Here is a 19,822-nt window from a genome sequence, read left to right on the forward strand (position 1 = left end):
CTTTTATTTTGAAAGGAACGGTATCTCATAGGCAGAAATGTGTACATTTATTTTGAAAATAACAAACCGGAAAAGGTGTTGACGCATTATTGTTGTCTGTCAACAGCAGTGATCAGATCTACTTGAGACGCCACAAAGCCCACCTGGTGACCATAAGGAAACTAAACATCACGGTACGTTTAATACAAATCCACTGTGCTGCTTTGGTACTGTTATAGAAAAGGCGGGAGCACAATGGTCGCGTGATCATTTATTTGTCGTGTACTCAGTCGTTCAGTACCACGGGGCTACATGTAGTGGTAACATTGGTTTGTGACGTTACTCTGCTGCTGCTTTAGCTAAGAGTAGTCGTTCTCTTTACCCATTAATGTCCACACAGCGTTCGTACTACATGTATGTGTATCCGTATCTGCATACTGCTACTAGCTTGGCAGCATTTAGCTTTTCTAAAGCACCAGCCAAAATGACGGACCTGTTATTGTTAAACGGACTTTCCGGGTAAAGTAAATGAGCTATCTGACCGCTCACCTGTTGCTCTTATTAGCAGACATGATCAATAGCTATCGTGAGATCGTACTTCCCCATGTACAGATAAACTCCACTTAGCATTACATTGTACACATTTACAGTTGAAATGATCACTGCTTTATTGTCCTTGTGTCTTTCACAACATAATCTATCAGCATTTAATTATCAAATGTTTCACCTCAAATGCAAAATATAAAAAAGGTGGACCTCCTTGGTGTAAAATTACCCGGATGTTCTTCATCCATAGAGCAACCAAGCATCCCCTCCTTTACCTGTAGGACTCAGGCCTGACTAGCTGATTATAGAAATCTTGAACCAAATAACTAAATAAAACGAAGATATTTATTATTGGATTTTGGAATATTGCAGACTATATTTACATGGAGAGGGTGAAATTGCACCATGTCAGTGTTACAGTAGGGGGACACTAAGGTAATTGTAAAATTAATGTAATAATCAGAATACATTTTTGATTTAAAATAGATTGAACAGATCATTGAATCATATCATTTGTTGTTGTTGTGTGTGTGACCTGTTTTGACATTTCAAGAATTTAATGCAGATCAATAAGCAGAACCAGATTGGCAGTCATTCATTTTCAAATTACACCCAACCCTTTTATGTGTTTGACTTGTGGTGGAGAATTAGGCAATAGAGCTTAGTCATGTGAAGATGATCTCGGTGATGTGTGTCTTTTGCTCTAACCGATACTGGCTCTCCTGCTGTGCGAGCAAAATAGTGTTGTGTCCAGGAAAAAACAAAAAAAAGAGGAACCTGTTATTGTTAAAATCCAAAATCCTAATCCCGATGCCCTCCCTGACAGCTTGTGACTCAAAACAGGCCAAGTGTGTGTGGTTGTGTGTCTCAATATGTGTGTGTCTCTGGTTGGTTAGCAGCAATAGGCTGACTGTTGGTTAGATATGTATTTAAAGCAACATGCTGTCAGCAACTATAACATCACATACTGTAGAAGAGGGAGACAAGGCTGTGTGTGGGGGTGTGCGTGTAGCAGTATGTGGGTAAATATGTGGGGGTTGGGAGATTATGAGTGTGAGTATATAAAACGGGGAGAGAGTTAATATGTGAGAAGAGGAAGAGCTTTATTTGAAGCAGTTATATTATGCTAATGTCACGGTCTCACTGAGCTTTACAGTGTGCAGTCAAGCTGCTTGAGGCAGTATTTCAATAGTCATCTGCAGAGGACTCCAGCACAGAGCCGTCACATGCTTCACTCAGAAGGACAGTGTACTGTGGCTTTGTGGTAGGAAAATAACATAAAAAGACAAAGCAGAATGTTAGTTGCAGCTAGGGCTGGGCGGTACTGTATGACAAAAAACTCATATCACAGTATATTTCCAAATGATCACGATATATCACAGTATTTATTTATTTTTCATTGGTTGGAAATGTATTTACATTGACACGTTTTGGCCCCACAAAATGGGTGGCCCCCAACAATAACAGATTTTATACAAATAGAAATTAGCGCATTAAATAAATAAATGTCCTGAAATGTTCCCATACCCTGCTGACCTTCGGTGTCTCTGTCTCCTGCAGGACTTTGGCTTCTCCTCTGTGGAAGTTGCAGCTGTGTGTGGTGTGTGAGTGTGTGCGTGTGTGTGTGTGTGTAGGGCTTTTCTTCTGCAGCGTGATGTCTTCAGAGCTGCTGGTAGATCTGGGCGAAGACCCAACGACGGCACAGTTGGGACAGCTGAAGCTGACAACGATAGAGGACCAGCAGTGGCCCGCAGATGAGACCACTCTCAGCAAGTCGGGTGAGAACACGTTAGAGACCCCCTAACCCTTACCATAATCTTATTGACATTCACTATGGCTAACGGTCACATCTTAATATCTAACCTTAACCTTTGAACTATGAGGTCAGGACTCAGATGTGTGTGTGTGTGTTTCAGAGACCGATATGTCCCAGCGCTTCGATGCCGACTCCCCCCACCTGTCCTGGGACCATCCCTTCTATGACATCGCCCGGCATCAAATCATTGAAGTTGCAGGTCGGTCCTTCAAAACATTTATTTTCAAAGCACTTTTGTTTATTAATTAAGTACAAAATAATCCACACGTAAGCTTCACAAAGAAATGAATAAAGAGTAAGCTTCTCAAAGATATTTTGAGCCTTTAGCTTCGCAGTGGCCTAACAGTGGTGACGCAGAGCCACCGTTACAGAGTTCATTTAAAGGTCACTTTAAGGGCTGTTCTGTATATATCTGAGACCTGTAATATACTGTTGAAAATGAGTATAATAGGGGACCTTTCATTCTTAGCATTAGCTTTTGACTTCAAAATCATAAAGTGGTGTTAACATGTGGAGATTATGCGGCTGAAAGCAACATGTAAGGATGTTGATCATGTGTTGGCCAAAGATCTTAGTTTCTGTAATAATCCAACATCATCGTTACTTCCTCACTTTGGCTCTCTTCAGTTGCAAACTTAAACCAGAATGTTGAAAATATTTCTTCACACATATCTTTGGGTGCATCAGAGATATATGTGTGGGACCATATTTAATTATGTGGGGACTGAAGAATACCTTTTGTGTAGATGATCATTGGTATGCCAAAATACATTTAGTGAGACTGATCTGAATCTGTTCATCTTTAACCAACACTATTTCACACTTAAATGTAGGGATGGGTATCGTTAAGGTTTTAACGGTACCGCTTATCGATCCGGTCTTTTAACGGTACTTTTATCGGTTCTTTTGGAGAAAAAAATAAGGTAAACTAACTAAACAAATTGTGAACAAAACTAACATTGCTTTTTATTTAAATTAAATACATAATATTTCACATCAAAAGAAACAACAATGTTTTAACAAATGGTATTAAATAATCTGATGACAGAATTGTAAACAGAATAGCTGAAACTTCCATCCCTACTTAAATGTGCAGGTCAATGTGTAACATTTGGAGTGCTTATCAACTTATTTAACAGCAGCACCAGTGTTTTTGAAACAACAGCAGGTCATGATAATGTTGAATCCATGTGTGTTTTCTGTTTGTAGGTGATGATAACTTTGGCAGGAAGGTGATAGTGTTTAACGCATGTAGGATGCCTCCACATCACCAACTGGACCATCACAAGCTGCTGATGTAAGAACCAGTAAACATCTAAATGCACTCCAAATACACATGTATTTAAATGAAAGTGACATGTTTTATTATTCTCATTGCAGGTATCTTAAAGGAACACTGGATCAGTATGTTGAAAGTGATTACACTCTGATCTATTTCCATCATGGGCTGACCAGTGAAAACAAACCCTCTCTCAGCTGGCTGCGGGATGCATACAGGGAGTTTGACAGAAAGTAAGCGCATCGACTCACATGACAAGTGTTCCTGATCTGCTGTGTCAACATACCATCCTCAAAAACCCTCACAAGGCATTTTCAAATGTTTCTATGACAACAATATGTTGACAACGCATCACTGCTTTTACAAGACGGACTAGATTAGCTCCCTTGGATTTAATGATCAGTCTAACAGCTGTGGAGTACGGTTTGCAAAAGTCACAGCATGACTAATTAAACAACTATGGGAGATGATAGAACAAACTTCTCAAGTTCATGTGAAATAAAGCACACTCTATACACCGTTATGTAGGGATGGGTATCGTTAAGGTTTTAACGGTACTACTTTTATCGATCTGGTCTTTTAACGGTACTTTTATCGGTTCTTTTGAAGAAAAAATTAGGTAAACAAATTGTGAACAAAACTAACATTGCTTTTTATTTAAATGAAATACATAATATTTCACATCAAAAGAAACAACAACGTTTTAACAAATGGTATTAAATAATCTGATGACAGAACTGTAAACAGAATAGCTGAAACTTTAACAAAATAACTAACTCAGTTACCTCTAATCATTAACCCATGTTTGTATCATTGAGTTAGCTCCGTGTGTTGCTGCTAGCACACATAATACCTGACGTGGAAACGTTACTCGTGGATGGGGCTACAGAGCTACTAGAAAGACAGTCGGTGCATTCCTCCGTCTGGATGTGGAGCACTTTTGCTAAATGTTTAGACAAATTGCTCGTGTTACCGCCCTTACATGCTAAACTCTTATTGCACTTTTGGTAACGAGCATTGTCCACATGGAGACGGGGAAAGTTTAACCACACCTCGGAGCGCGTTCTCTCCGCCATCTCCTCCGTGTGTGTGTGTTGCTGCATGTAGCAGCTGCGTGTGTGTAAACTGCCCCGCCTCCTCGCACACAGGCGGGGGGGAGAGATCGAAAATACTAACAATAATCATAGACGCATTTTGCAGTCTTTTTGCGTGTTAGAAACGGAGTTGGCGACACTAAAACTGCAATATAATGTTTGTGTAGCAATAATACATATTACATATATTTGTTACATGTCTCCAGTACCCATAAAAAGACCGATAACGTCGGAGCTTAACGGTACCACGGTCTTTAATAATTCAGCCCCGGGGCCCGTTTAATACCGGGACTCGGTACCCATCCCTACAGTTATGTGTATTTTATATAAATGAATTTACAATATAAGACACATTTCAATCCATCTACACATCTTTTTCTCTACCCTTGACCTCCTTGCCTATTGCATCCTCCATTTAGGAGTGTTTATCATTGATACAAAATAGTTTTAGAAAACAAAACTTGCTATTTGAGCATGACACCAACATCTGAGATGTAGTTGTGATGTTTTAAAGTACTATATTATCTGCAGTTTGGCTAAATATGTGGTACTTGTATATGTATTATATATGGAACAATACATCAACATGCAGAAACATTGAGCTAGAAATCGAAGGGTCAATCTTAACGGTGGTTTTAAAGTGATCCGTACAGCGCATGCCTCAGTGAAATGAACAGATACGATACCTCAGAACCTTATCCTTGTCACCTGGACCTTATAGAATATTCTCTGTGTTTCAGGTATAAGAAGAACATCAAGGCGTTGTATATCGTCCACCCTACCATGTTCATCAAGACTCTACTGATCCTCTTCAAACCATTGATCAGGTTCTCTTTGTTTGTAAAGTTACACATATTATTACACAGGACAGAAATGTACTTTGCCAAATGCAAGTATTAGATTTTCTTCACCCTTTCAGAATGTAAGCCACTCTTGTTTGACACTTTTCTTGTCAGCAGGACACTTTGAGTTGAAATTGAGTTTTAATATACTGCAATATTTCAAACTGACCTGCTGTCAAACAAATGTCTTCTTTAGACAAGATGCCACCGAACACACACATTGGCTTTTCTGTTACTGCTCCATCAGAAATGCCAACTTGTTGCAGCTGTAGTAAATGTGTGTAACTTATATCGAGCATTATTGTAAGCCAATATACTGTAAATATATTGCGATTCTTTAATCAGAAGGTCATCGGCTTAATCATTATTGTTTACCTCAGATGGCAACAATAGTGACATTTATTTAAAGGTCACCTATTTGGCAGAATCCTCTTTTCCATTTTAACCGCTGGATGTCCTCTCTCTCTCTCTCTCTGTCTCTGTCTCTGTCTCTGTCTCTGTCTCTGTCTGTCTCTCTCTCTGTCTCTCTGTCTGCAGTCTTAAGTTTGGCAGGAAGATAAACTACGTGAGTTATCTGAGTGAGCTGGAGGATGTGGTGAAGTGTGAGCAGCTGATCATTCCTGCCCGGGTCAAAGAGTAAGAGCTGATCCAAATGTACTTCTGCAAAATCTCTTTAAAATGATACACAAGTCATATCTGCTATTGATTTCCTATCTGTGTACACCCTGCACACATTGATGGTTCTGAAGTCATTTGTTTGATTACTGTCTCTACTTTCAATCCCACCCTGAGCCATAACTGATCTTTTGGTTTGTTTCTGTGCAAGGTACGACAACAAGTTGTCTCTGAAATCAGGCGCTGAGCCCCCCGTGTCTCCTCTTCATAGCCCCCCCCTCCCCAACCAGGTGTTTGGGGTGCCACTTGCAATGTAAGTGACCACATCTCTGCTGGTGTGTGTGTTAGATCTACTGATATTAGGTACTTCCCTTTAAGCAACTGTCTACTGGGTTACTTCTTTACTCTAAATGCTAAACGAAGGATGGTTACTGTATTAAAGACAGTATATACTTTCAATAATTAACTCTATGGTACATGTGTGTATGTCAGACTCAAACAAAGGAGTCCAGATGAGGATCCAGTTCCCGTGGTGATGAGAGACACCATCAATTTCCTTTCAGAGCAAGGTAACTCTTCTTCTGTTGGTCAAATTCGAGACACAGAATTGATCATTTTGTCCTCAGTAATGGATTGTCTTTCTCTCTGTTAGGTTTGGAGATTGAAGGGATCTTCAGACGTTCTGCTAACGTGACGTTGGTGAAGGAGACGCAGCTCCAGTACAACTCGGGTATGATCAATGACCTGGTTACATTCTATTCATCTCTATTGAGCAACAAGGAAGTGTCTTTTAACTTCCCGTCTACAGGGGAAGTGGTGAAGACTCATGGGTGTATGAAGCGCAGAAAAACCACTAGTGATGAGTGCAGTGTATTTGGAGTTAGGATGGACTCAGCGGTGATGTGTGTTTGTGTGTTTTCTAGGGGCAACTGTGAATTTCAGAGAGATGGAAGATGTCCACTTGGCTGCTGTGATCCTGAAGACGTTCCTGAGGGAGCTGCCTGAGCCCCTCCTCACCTACCAGCTCTACAACGACATCGTCAACTTCAGCTGTATGTTGGAATTACACTCTTTTCATTTCAGCGTCAGAGTTTCTAAGAATCTCATTCTGCTGGAATTGGATGGAAACTATAATTATTCAGACACAAATAATATCAACTTTACAACTTTGAAGTATGAGGTAGCAGGATCAGAGTTATCCCTATCAGGTTCCTTAACTTTAGTTATGACTATTGCATTTTGGATTGTCAATTCTGCGCTAATATAATATATTTCATTACACATTTTTTGAAAAGTACTTACAGTACTTATACATTTGATAGTAATCAAGATTTGATCAAAGATTCAGATTCATACCCCTGCAAAGACTTTGCATATATAGATGTTTTTTAATTAATTTTGTACTCTTTATTTGGACTCACATAGTATTGATAATACAGTTTGATTGACAGATCATTCTATTAAGTGCCCCAAAAATAGAAAACAAAACGTAATAATAATAAATAGAAAGTAAACAGACCTGAGAAGCAGGTTTAATATTATACAGAGGTTGTTTGAAATGAAAATTAAGTCTGAGTGTACAGAAGCACAATCAGACAAAGGAGATGGCAGCCTGTTGCAGCAGCTTCCACTTTGTTTCCTGATTATTATTTTTTGGGATTTTCTTTTAGGTTTATATTTATTTTATTTGTATTTTCTATTCTATTATTTAAGTCATTTTGTCATTCCTGAAGATTTACTGTCAACAGCTTCTTTCTATCTGGAATATGTATCGCTGCCTCTGTCTCCATGCTCCCTCCAGTGTCCTGAGCTCTGATTGGTGCTTGTGTTGTGTTCAGCTGTACCCACTGACAGCCAGGTGGAGCAGCTGAAGACCCTGATGGAGTCTCTGCCAGAGGAGAACAACGTGTCACTGCGGTACCTCATCTCATTCCTGGCCCAGGTACAGCTGATGGAACACACCTATTATATATTAGAGAATATCAGCAGCTGGTCTGTAATCACCAGTAACCTGTGTGTGTGTGTGTGTGTGTGTGTGTGTGTGTGTGTGTGTGTGTGTGTGTTCAGGTGTCAGCCAACAGTGAGGTGAATAAGATGACCAACAGTAACCTGGCTGTGGTGTTTGGGCCTAACCTGCTCTGGGGGCGGGACAACGCTATGTCACTCAGTGCCATTGGGCCAATCAACAACTTCACCAGAATCCTGCTGGACCACCAGCATCTGGTCTTCACCTAAACCCCCCCCACCCCCCTCCACCCTCCACCCTGCAGGCTCTCTTCCAGTCAGTCCATCAAAACAGTAGACACTCTGAAAATTCATTCTGCACACACCATTCTCTACATTCTGATTAGCATTGTCTCTATATATAGAGCCTCCATTTCCATGTGGCTCGAGGCACCAAGAAGGATATAGGAGAAATATTAGACTGCAGGCAAATAACCCTTACAATAAACGCGTTATAGCACACACTTCAACAGGAAATACTTTGTTGGCTTGCCCACATTCACACTGGCTCACTTTGGGATGACAGGAATTTGGAGACGCTGATTCAACTTCAAAGTGGCGAGTCATATATTCTTTCTGCTTCTGCTGTCTGTCATTCAGCCTCATGATGTAACGGTAATCATGAACAAACCAAAAACAAGATTATATAGATTTACAGAAATAACCACTTTGAATAAACTCACAGCAGATATTAACAGAATAAAAGAAGGTGGCGATATCCTTCATTTTGGTCACAAATAGAAAAAAGAGAGAAAAAAGTTTCACATGTATCCTCCTCCCTAGATGAACATGAAGATACAATTCAGGCTAGCACACTTTTAAGTGTTGTACCATGATCAGTTTATCTTCCTTGGCTTAAATCAAGTAAAATATGAGTTGTTGGATCCGGTGTGAATGCATGGTGAGTCTCACACACCTACTGTACAGCTCTGTCCCAACCAACCTACATGTTTGTGTTTATATTGTATTTAGGCGTCTCTGGGCCGCCCTATCATGTTTAACTTCTATACACAGATGAATAGCAGTTGGACTTCCCTGTATACCTCTGCCATAACACCTGTAGGCAGGGCGATACATCCTCATTTTTAGGTGCAGATTCAAAAAACCAAACGGCCTCTCTGTTATGATGCCAAACTTAAAGATTACGGAGGTGCGTGAACGTCTCAGGTTAATTTAAATTCTGACTTTTTTCAAAATATTCTGAGATTAAAGTCAGAATTCTGGTCACATCCCAAACGTTTTTTCCGTGGAACATCATATTCCTTTACACAATTTGACGCCCTGTTGACTTTTGGTTAATGCTTATGCCGCTGATGAAGTTAGTTTAAGCTGTATAAGGGTTTCTGGTGATAATGGTCTCTTAGTCATGGGTAAACCACAACAAGACGTGCACTTATATAACACACACATGCACTTTTTTATATAGCCACAAATGCTTGATAGGGATTTTCTTGCTGCCACTGTATGGGGGCTATTTTTAAGTATTGTTCACACATTATCCCCTCAGACCAGTGATAAGGTGTTTTCCGAAATGACCAGACTAAATACATTATTAAGTATTAAATTGATATTAGCCATAAGCTCAGCTGTAACAGTCTGCTAAATACAGATTACACATTTGATTAATTAGAGAGCCACCATCAGGTTATTTGAGCATGACAGAAAGCTGTTCTTTAGGACTTTAATCACAAAGTTTAAGACTTGACCGATCAGACCGAGAAGTGTGACGTCAAGTCAAACTGAAACCCAAGAGCCAAAACTCCATCACTCTTTGCTTTGCAGCCTTTGCTTACTGGGTGTCATTACTGCACTAGTGTGTGTTAATGTAGCTTAAGGTAGTGATTCCAAACGCTCCATGTTCACTTAAAATCTTTTCATCAGGTGTAATTCCCTACCAACAAGTGTTCCTGCAGTTGTTGTGAGTGGTGCCTCTTCATTCAGTTCCCAAAGCCTTAAATCAAATAGCTCCTTTTCTGCCATCTGTCTCCAATCTCAGCTCATCTAAAGCATTGGGTTCCATGTCAAATCAAAACATGTATTCCTGAGTTAGTGTTCTTTTGAACTATAGTTGTATAGTGTTATGCTGTATATGACCTTATCTGAAAACAGTTAGTTGTTTGACCTCTGTGATCAGTTGTGTCTCCTTTCCTGTAGTTGTGCTCTTAATGTTAAGTCTCCTGGCCAAACTGTGCATTGAATCAGTCGTGTCTGTTTGTCAATAGCCAAAATACTAGCCTTGGGTTAATATAAGTATTGTATTTTTTTACGATGCTTAATATAATGTGACTGAAAAGCACCAGAGATTAAGTTGACTGAAGCTGAAAAACAATCGTTAATGTTGTAACTCCCAGTCCCGTCAATATAGATGCATATGGGTGTGTGTTGATGCTAACTTAGCTGGACACTGGACAGTTGAGTAGAAAAAATGTTGGGATTTAAATATTAAGTGTAGTAGAATAACTCCTATCAGTGTGTGTGTGCGTGTGTATTATTGTTGTCAAGTGCGATGGTATCTCCGATCTTGGTGATGTTCATTATTTGATATGATGGGAAAGTTGTACAGCTTATTGTAAAGAAACAAAAATGATATGAACGTTTTTCATATCATCTCAGAGGTACAAGTTTGTCTTTGATAACAGAAAATGTATATGTGTGTGTGACCATGTGCATGCCCTTGCCTTATTTGTTCCACCCAAGTGATCATGTGGATTAGCCATTGAAGTGCCAGTGTGCCGTTCTGCCATAGATTCTAACATGGGCTCAACAGAGCTTTGTGCATTTTTCTGTACTTACATTTGCTGTTTTGAGCACATAAGTGTGTCCCAATAGTATGGCAAAATGTGTACCTGGTACACCCAAAAAGTTGATACTAGATACTGTGCGGTTGCTATGGTAAAAAAAACAGCACTACGAATAAAAGTGCTACACATTGTTATTTTTCCTAAGTAACGTACCACTATAATGGTGTCAAAAAGAAGCAAGCATTCATTGTATAGGGCTAATTGAGCAGTCTGGAATGATTTGGTACTATGTTGTTGCTCGAGAGCTAGCTAGCTAGCTAACAGCTAATAGTCACCTCACGGCATTTGACATGTGCAATTTGAGACAATGCTACATGGTGGAAATTCATGTTCACAGTGCGTGACATACAGTGTACAGACACAACGTTGGTGTTTGTTTGTTGACAGCATCAACAACAGGACTGAGGTGCCTTGAACAGAAAACCCAGAGGGGACAATGGAGACTCCAAGGCTTCTTGAACCCAGCTCTAATGTGACTCATGATCGCAAATCATTTCTGGTATTACTTAATAATTGTACAATTTCAATATGGATTAGTCATTTTGTTTACCCTGATGTATCTCTCTTAGCATGGCCCTACTGCTCCCAAAGCGCACCTTATCATTTATTTGGCTTTCAGTCTTTGATCCTAGAATTCCTACAATATCTAGTCAACCAAATAATACATTACAATTCATGAACATTTTCAAATTATCATTTTGGATCACTTTTTATTTGATATGATGTTTCACAACCTATTCCTCAACTTTCTGATCTGACTAGATAAAAGTTATTTTTGAATGGAGCATTTGAATTGTACAGTAATATCAACAAAGTACAATTCTACGATATCATTGGTTCTCGTCAACTCTGCTGATCAATACCTGTCATCATGGGCAACCTTACTATTGATTAGGTTTCTGGGTGGATATATTGAGAGGTGCTCTTATTTTCTTAACCACTTTCATTCAGCAATTACTTTTGATATGTTGTGGATATTTGTTATATGTATTATTATAATGGTAAAAAAACTGTAATTTCAATGTGTGCAAAGAATAAACAAATGGTAAAAGCACGCTCAGGTTTTTACTGTTGTTTTTAAATTGTAAAAAATAAACCAATTTTAAACATTTAACACAAATATATATTTTTATACACACAGATACATTTATTTTAATACATTGAAATAGTTATATTTTGGTTTATTTTTTCATTCATGCTATGCTATGACTTTTTTTCACTAAAAACTATTCAATTACATTTCAGGTTTTTTATAGACCTTTGAATGTCTTTTTAAAGTATCATTTTGTTTTTTATATCTTTTTTTGATGTACTATGCTATGATTAAATTCATGATATTTTAACATTCTCATACCCTGATTTCTGTGATATTTTCAACATGCTATAATAGGAATGTATCAATTTATTTTGATCATATATTAATATATACTTTTCGACATTTTAAACTGAATACCAGATTTTAATTAACTGTGATCGTCCCTCAGCTGCGGCGCCCTCTGCTGTCCACTCCGAAGAACCCAGATCTGGAGCATCCGGCCCAGGAACACAGCAGTTAGTTTGATGCAGGGTTATCATAGTAGAGGTAAGACTACAATTGAAAAAAGCAATGTAAAAATATTGTTATTAACCCGTGTGTTGTCTTCCTATCAACTGTGCAACTTATTCTCTATAGATGAACGTATACATAATCACCCAAACATGTGTTGCACCTTTAAGCCAACTTTATTCTGATTTATTACCATATGTTTTACTCTTGTTTTTGGAAATGTATGGTCAATAGACGTCCTTTACACAATATTAAACCTAATTTCTGAGTTAAAAAAGGCGGAAATCTTGACTCAACTGCCATCTATCGAGACCCAACATTAATACGAGTGTTTTGGTTAATTTCCAGTAATCCCTGATGCATACAGTCTATGCGGGGAAATATATATATTTATAATAATAAACTGAGATTGGTTAATGTCTAAAAGGACAATTATGTGATTTTTTTTAAAGCAGAAAAGCATGCAAAATGTCAGGTGGACCAGACATACGGTCATAATGTTTTGGTGCAATGACAAGAATAATAGCCTAAAGTCTTCTGGGTAATATCTACCAGCTTGGGTTCCTCTGGACAGTTTGCTCCAGGTCGTTCAGGTTGCTGAAGGAACAAAGCCATTAGAAATGGAAAAGTATGCATGTTTTCCTTATGAATGCATATATTTCCGGTTAATTTGAATAGAAGTAAATGTCATCCTTCACACACAAGTGAGCATGAGCTGCAGCTTGAGAGCTTCCGGGGGTCAAAGGGCACAGGAAGGACTTCCAGATCACACACTGCAGGCACTCTTTGACCTTCACTGTTTCAAATCAAGTATGTCTTTTGTCTTCTCTCAGGAGAAAAAACAAAAGGAATCCTGAGCAGGGAGGTGATGGAAAGGGCAGGTCACACACACCGACAGACGGAAATATCACGTCTGGCCCCCGGCTCCTCTTCCTCCTCTTCCTCCTCTTCCTCCTCACAGCTTAGAGCGACTTTGTGACGAATCAGGGGAACAAGATCAATCGACTGTGGGGAGATCTTCACCATGTGACTCCCTTTGAGGGGAGGAAACACTCCAAGGAGACTCATATGAAGTCATCGACTGAGGCCAATTGTGTCTGAATGATGCGTAAATAACACTAAATTATATATTTAAAGGTCACCTATTATGCGAAAAAAAATGTATACATCAACATGTGTCCCCTCTGTGTAAAGAGACTCTGAAAGTTTCAGGAAAAAAGATTCAGGAGTATAATAGGGGACCTTTAAGTTGTTTAAAAAGGTCTTGTATCTATTGAAAAGTCATGGTGATTTAAATCAAAGTAGTGTTTGCAGTATGGTTGTTAATAATCCCCTTCCTCCTTGTTTGTGCTGATTGACAGGTGTCCATTAAAACGCAGCTGAAAGAGCTTCCTGTCCACACAAAGCCTGGGACTGACCCGGGTAAATGTCAGCACACCTTTCAGAAATGCCCTTTTTATTCCACCAGAGGAGGTTTGGAAAGGTGGGAGCCATTATTCCATCCCTTAAAGTGGAGATTTCCGGGGTTCGCCAATACCTCACTGCACTGAATCCATTAAAAACATCCATTTAAACATTGAAACATGAACTTTTATGAGATTTGCCACATGGATATTGATGATAGTTAAAAATCTTGGAATTTGTTTTAAATAAAATACAGAAATTAAGTTAGAAAAAGAACAGTCGAGCAGCTGCAGAAGTAATGATAATTTCTTTATTAAAACATGGACAATGACACTTTAATCTAAGAACACCAGACCATGATGGACTACTGAACATTACTGTTATTATATTAATCACTATATGACTAATATGTGATGAAAAACAATATTGGAAACACATTTATTGTATAAAAACTGCCTCTTCATAAGAGTGTAAAACCTATAATACAATTACAGTCAATAGTGTTAGCCTGACAAGCAGTTAAAATCACATTGCAAAATAAGATAATTTAAATTACAGACTATAAATTCATGTTTCCTTGAATACATGTCTCCTTCATAATCCAAGGTAATTAAGTCTTGAAATAAATTAGTTTTCAGTCTCATTTTGACTGAAAAATGCAATTTAACAACTCAATATCAGACTTTAAAATGTCTTTTTATGCAGTGCACATATGTCAAACTGTTGGAATGAAATCCAAAGAAGTGTAGAAGGAGCAAACGTCCCCCTGTGTATACTCTCGTGTCTCTAAAACGGCAACGTGTCCAGGAATAACTTGTCTATTATTGCAGGCGGTGGCACCAAATCCTCCAGCTTCAAATAGAAAATCCTCTGCAGGCCTTGGATGCACAGAGTGCGGAGTTCTCGCAGTTTTTCCAAAAGTCTGGACAAACGGTTGGAGCAGCAGTCTGAGTCTGCGTCCTGCAAACATTTGATGATTCTGTTCTGCAGCACCTCCACCTTCTGAGGCTCCTTCAGCCCGTGCCGCTCTGCTGCGCCAAAAAACACAGGTCAGAAAAACAGACGGTGAACACAACTGAGCACAAGACAGTGAAATCTTAATTATTTTCTCAATTGTTTGGAAGATATTGCTAACTTTGGACAGCCTCATTTTTAAAGGCTTTATTGTGAAATAATTCCATTCAACAGTTTATTTTTTACATTTCATATTTCGTAGTTTGAGGACTATTTATTTTTCCACCTAATCATTTTTATCTGGTGTTACAAAAGTCATTCATTTTTTTACACTATAGCCCTTTCACCTCATTACTCTCATATGTATTATTTTATTTTTGCAAATATGTACAATAGTGAAAGAAAAGATAACTAAGACAAATTAATTCTTTGCTGCAAAAAAAGAATGTTTAATATCAGATACAAAATAGTGTATGAACTTTTTCCTCCACTTTAGACTGAATGTATTTTCCTACAATACAAATATAACTGTAACTAATGTTTGTTATAGTTTTCCAACTTTTAATGAAAACTATTTTTAAACAAATATGTCTAACAAAAGTCATATTTGCAGGAAGTAGGTCTAGTTTTTTAAATCTGTATATTCAGTTCTGGTTTATCCTACATGATGTCCAGCCCCTTAAACCTCTCTGCATCATCCAAATGTAGAGAGATGAGTTTATGATGATACCAGGTCAAACTTCTTACACATTTAAAGACTAATAACGTGCGTAAGTGGGCAAACAAAAGTTAATTTTAGCATCTCACCGGTGACCAGAGCGAGGGTGCATAAGCAGGAGAATGTGGACACGTTCAGGTTCATCCTCTGGAGGTTAGAGGAGAATTCAACGATGGTGTCGATCCACTCCCCGAAACCCCTCAGGCACTGCAGCCGGTGCCACACGGAGCCGTCGCAGAACATCAGCTCCCCTTCCTCCGGGTTGGATCTGAACAGAGGTGGCAAGAGTACACACATCCTTTACTCAAGTAGAAGTACAGATACTGGTGTTTAAAAATACTCTGGTGAAAGTAGAAGTACTGACTAAACTTCTTTACTCAAGTAAAAGTAAAGCTTTGAAATGTACTTCAGTAAAAAGTACCCATAACTAGCAGCTGTTTTAAAGAGTACCTGACCTCCCTTTATATGAATAGAACAATAATGTCATTGTTAGCTAATGAATGTTTCCATGCTGAACAACGGCAACATGACAACGTTTTCATTGGTCCCTCTTCTTTAGAGAAGACCAGGAAATGATGGATACACGGATCGTGTTCAAATCAATAGGCACGCAATGACTCTAAATAATAATGATCACGCCACCAAACACACATTCAAACTAAAGTAACTTGTTTGGAACATGTAAGAAGTAGAAAGTACAGGTATTTGGGTTCAAAATGTAAGAAGTCAAAGTAAAAAGTCGTCAGAAAATAAATAGTGGAGTAAAGTACTGATACCAGAAAAATGTACTTAAGTACAGTAACGAAGTATTTGTACTCTACTACTTCCCACCTCTGGATCTGAAACAGGAAAACAACTCCTTAAGGCCCCAGTAACACTTCCTTAAAGGTCCTTTTTAGAGCTCATTGGTGCCAAAGAAAAGAGGAAACATGCCTTCTCTTTACCTGTATGACAGTCGTAACACAAAGAGCTCCAGGAAAGCGGAGTAGAACAGGAGGTCTTGGTCGTGTTTGGGAAGGGAGGTGAAGCCCGGGATCTTCTGCGCCCAACCTCGAATCACATCCATGGATCGGGTCAGCAGGTCATAAAACTGCCGCACATGCTGAGCGTCCTCTCCTGGTGGACTCTCCTTGAACTGTGGGAAAGGTCACATCAATCACGGCTCTAATATAGAACAGCACATTCAAAACCTATCTTTTGAATATGGCTTTTAATTTGGGTTAACTTTCAATTCTCACTCGTTTGACTGTGTTTTTTCTGTTCTGCTTTTATTTTACATTTTTTTTTTTTTTTTTTAAATGTAACCTATGGGGTTGTAAAGTTATTTGTTTTAGTATATTTAAGTTACAGTCCTTTGTTTCAGTAGTTTTTTTAATTTAAAGTATTTGTTTTAGTAACTTGAAGTGACAATTTAATTAAAAAACATGAACAGTATTTGATTTTATATAAGGTAACAGTTGAATCTCCACTGTACATCCGGGTCTCTGATTTGATTTGAGTACCTGGTCAGTGTTACGGGGGCACTGGCCCCTGTTGCCCCCCCCCCAGAACCACCCCTGATAAAGTAATGAAAGTATGCTTTACTTTGAAGTATTCGAGGCGAGAAGGTGGAGGGTTGGACTCCACATGTGCCCTGATGAGGCTGCTCAGGAGGTTGATGACAGGCGGAGAAGACTCAGGAACTGTTTTGGGTTTAGACGGCAGGCGACCCCTGCGACCTTTCAGACCGTCTGTCCTCACCACTGCAGAGCATGAAGAGAAAACTTCTCAGTTACATTTGAAACACCATTATGGAATAGCTAACGTTTTTTTTTTATTGGGCTTATACCTTCTTTGACCATCCCCACGACAAGGCACTTCTGGAAGCGACAGTATTGACATCGGTTCCTCCTGCGTTTGTCCACAAGGCAGCTTTTTGCAGCCAAACACACGTACTTGGCTTTTTTTTGTACGGTCCGCTGCATGAAGAAAGAAACTGGTTTAGATATTATATAGAACCTCTTTTTTTTAAGGGTGATTTGGCTAAGATCCATTAATTGTAATGACTCCAAAAGACCTTAGATTAGTTCAGAAGATATCCAAATGCAAGATGAAGTCACACAGAAGCAGTTTCGAACTTGTTCTTTGCTGCTGGCATCTTGTATGACCTTCAAAGGCTTTCATCACAATATCAGTGTCTGTAGAACTAATGGTGTCCTCAAAAGGTTTATAAGGCAACAAAGGAGGCTTTCTACATGCCTATATGCGAGATGATATCTGGTGGCACGTGGAATATTTCTGTAAGGGTCTTTGATAAATGGTTCACATTTTCCAGGAGCTTCCCTAAAGGCTAAAGTGAAAACCTTAAATGATCCTTTAAAAATTAACGGCAGCACTCTTGCTCCTGTGGGCCATTTGAGGCAGTTTAAGGCATTCAGCAGGCGGACAGGGCAGTCTGGGTAAATACAGGGTCGTGGCCAGTCATAATTTGGAGAATCGCCCCGGGAATCTCCTTCAGAGAGGGGAAGGGGACGTTTTTTATTCATGGCACGTTGGTGGCCACTTTCATGCAGGACATTTGCCCCTTTAACGCGTACGTGTGTCAAGAGATCAAAACGTGCATTTCAATCAGGAAGTGCAATTTAGGAGGTCAACCAGGAGTCCCAGTGGGAATTTAAGCGTAAGTAAGGCTATCACTAGGGGACATTCAGGCAGAACTAATAAAATGTTGTGTGTGCATTCGTTGCAGAATACTAAATGTGAGTTGCCTGCAAAATATCCAAGTTGAAATAGTTTTTCAGCATTAAAATGAAGTAGCTTTGTGAACAAACCTTGAAGAAACCCTTGCAGCCTTCGCAGGTGCGCACTCCGTAGTGCTGGCAGGCTGCGTTATCCCCGCACACCGCGCACAGCCCCTCCGTGCTCAGCTCCCCTCGGCTGGGAGAACAAGGGCTCTGATAATCCATAAAGTGGTGGCTGTGCGCAAACTGCAGCGGGTGAGGAAATCCCAATCCGGGCTGCTTTCCGTGGGCACTAGAGCCCAGAATCCCGGGGCTGTCCAGAGGCTGGTGCGCCCCGGGTGCGTCCAAGTTCATGGACACGTGGAGAGACCCGTCAAATTTCATTTGGCATGTGGGCAAGCTTTGATTTCCGTGTTGCGCGTGTTTAAGGGAAAACAGCGAGAATCTGGAAAGTGTGTTTTTCCGGTGCGCCGCCGCCGCCAAATAGTCTTGTCTAAAATTGTACAGAGATCCGGAGTCGTCCCATATGTGTCCCGGTTGGTGTTGGAAGTTGGATGTCATGGGTGTACGCGGCGAAGGAGGCCGGTAATAATAAACAGATCCCGGAGAGGAGAGCAGATCTTCGGACTGCAGGTGATGCTGGTTCTGCTGATAGCGCGGACACCCGTGCGCATCCTCCACTTTTACGCACGGATGCTCTCCCTGAAGCGGCATTTGGAAGAGGCACGGGGGCTTCACGTCGTACCCGGTGTCCCCCAAAGGGCCAAAAGTGGGACCCGACGTTGCAGCTGATATTTCACAGTTGGTAAGGTCCATGCTGAACTTGACAAACTCCGGGGTGAGGAAGTCGCAGCTGCCGGAGCTCTGTGAGGCTGGGCTGGCTCCTTGTGGAGAGGAGCCGCACTGGGTCTGAACGCACGGCATGGCCCCTGCAAACATGGGCAAATACATTCAGTCTAAAGTGGAGGAAAAAGTTCATACACTACTTTGTTTCTGATATTAAACATTCTTTTTTTGCAGCAATTTTTTTGTTATTGCCAAAGTCCAATGGAAATAAATTACGCGCCAGTAAGGAATCCATTTCCAAAATGTTGACCTTTAAGACAAATCTTTTGCAGTATAAACAACAGCATTAATAAAAGTCTTTATTACCTTACGTTATTACTTATTCTCCAGATGATGTTATTGTCCACTTTTTCCCCTTAAAAAAAATTCTGAGAGCATTTCATGAAAGCTTTAAACTGACAAGCATAATTTATCTCTCCAAAAATAGCGAGAAAAAGAAGAACATGCACTACCTCAGAGCTCCATGCAGTTCAGGACAGTGAGAAGTAACCCCATCTCTGCTGTGATGCTGTCTGAGGATCAGTATAAAGTCCACTCTGTCTGGAGACAAATGGAAATGAATGTTCACTTCTCCCACTCAGACTGGCTGGCAGTGGCACCGTCAATGTGCTTTTGTTTACGTGGTGCGCACGCTTTCGCCAAACCCTATTGCGCACGA

At 39.8% G+C, this 19,822-nt stretch overlaps 2 protein-coding genes and 1 long non-coding RNA gene across 7 annotated transcripts; 2 read left to right on the forward strand and 1 right to left on the reverse strand.

Moving 5' to 3' along the window:
* Nucleotides 1–75: 75 nt before the first annotated feature.
* Nucleotides 76–12,031, forward strand: arhgap1 (Rho GTPase activating protein 1). The gene is made up of 13 exons (XM_034124072.1): nucleotides 76–173; nucleotides 2,086–2,303; nucleotides 2,442–2,540; nucleotides 3,551–3,638; nucleotides 3,722–3,853; nucleotides 5,455–5,541; nucleotides 6,094–6,192; nucleotides 6,383–6,484; nucleotides 6,664–6,740; nucleotides 6,824–6,901; nucleotides 7,095–7,223; nucleotides 8,010–8,113; nucleotides 8,239–12,031. Exons 2-13 carry the CDS (start codon nucleotides 2,180–2,182, stop codon nucleotides 8,404–8,406), a joined length of 1,287 nt encoding a protein of 428 aa, XP_033979963.1. The 5' UTR covers nucleotides 76–173; nucleotides 2,086–2,179; the 3' UTR covers nucleotides 8,407–12,031.
* Nucleotides 12,032–12,466: 435 nt separating this feature from the next.
* Nucleotides 12,467–14,840, forward strand: LOC117477404. Its single transcript, XR_004555341.1, has 4 exons — nucleotides 12,467–12,558; nucleotides 13,356–13,630; nucleotides 13,884–13,944; nucleotides 14,757–14,840. It is a non-coding gene; the product is annotated as an uncharacterized LOC117477404 (long non-coding RNA).
* LOC117477403 (nuclear receptor subfamily 4 group A member 2-like) lies at nucleotides 14,203–19,725 on the reverse strand. 5 transcript variants are annotated; one of them, XM_034124060.1, is made up of 8 exons: nucleotides 19,617–19,725; nucleotides 19,471–19,532; nucleotides 18,409–19,247; nucleotides 17,427–17,556; nucleotides 17,183–17,340; nucleotides 16,543–16,733; nucleotides 15,688–15,866; nucleotides 14,203–14,957 (listed from the first exon to the last, which is right to left on the reverse strand). In XM_034124060.1, exons 3-8 carry the CDS (start codon nucleotides 19,240–19,242, stop codon nucleotides 14,713–14,715), a joined length of 1,737 nt encoding a protein of 578 aa, XP_033979951.1. In that variant the 5' UTR covers nucleotides 19,243–19,247; nucleotides 19,471–19,532; nucleotides 19,617–19,725; the 3' UTR covers nucleotides 14,203–14,712. The 5 variants fall into 5 exon arrangements, with proteins under 5 accessions (XP_033979951.1, XP_033979952.1, XP_033979950.1 ...); XM_034124061.1 differs by lacking the exon at nucleotides 19,471–19,532; XM_034124059.1 differs by lacking the exons at nucleotides 19,471–19,532; nucleotides 19,617–19,725 and having other exon boundaries at nucleotides 14,203–14,954; nucleotides 18,409–19,278.
* Nucleotides 19,726–19,822: the final 97 nt, after the last annotated feature.

Source organism: Trematomus bernacchii, unplaced genomic scaffold (assembly GCF_902827165.1).
Source record: "Trematomus bernacchii unplaced genomic scaffold, fTreBer1.1, whole genome shotgun sequence".
Taxonomy (NCBI): Eukaryota; Metazoa; Chordata; class Actinopteri; order Perciformes; family Nototheniidae; genus Trematomus; species Trematomus bernacchii.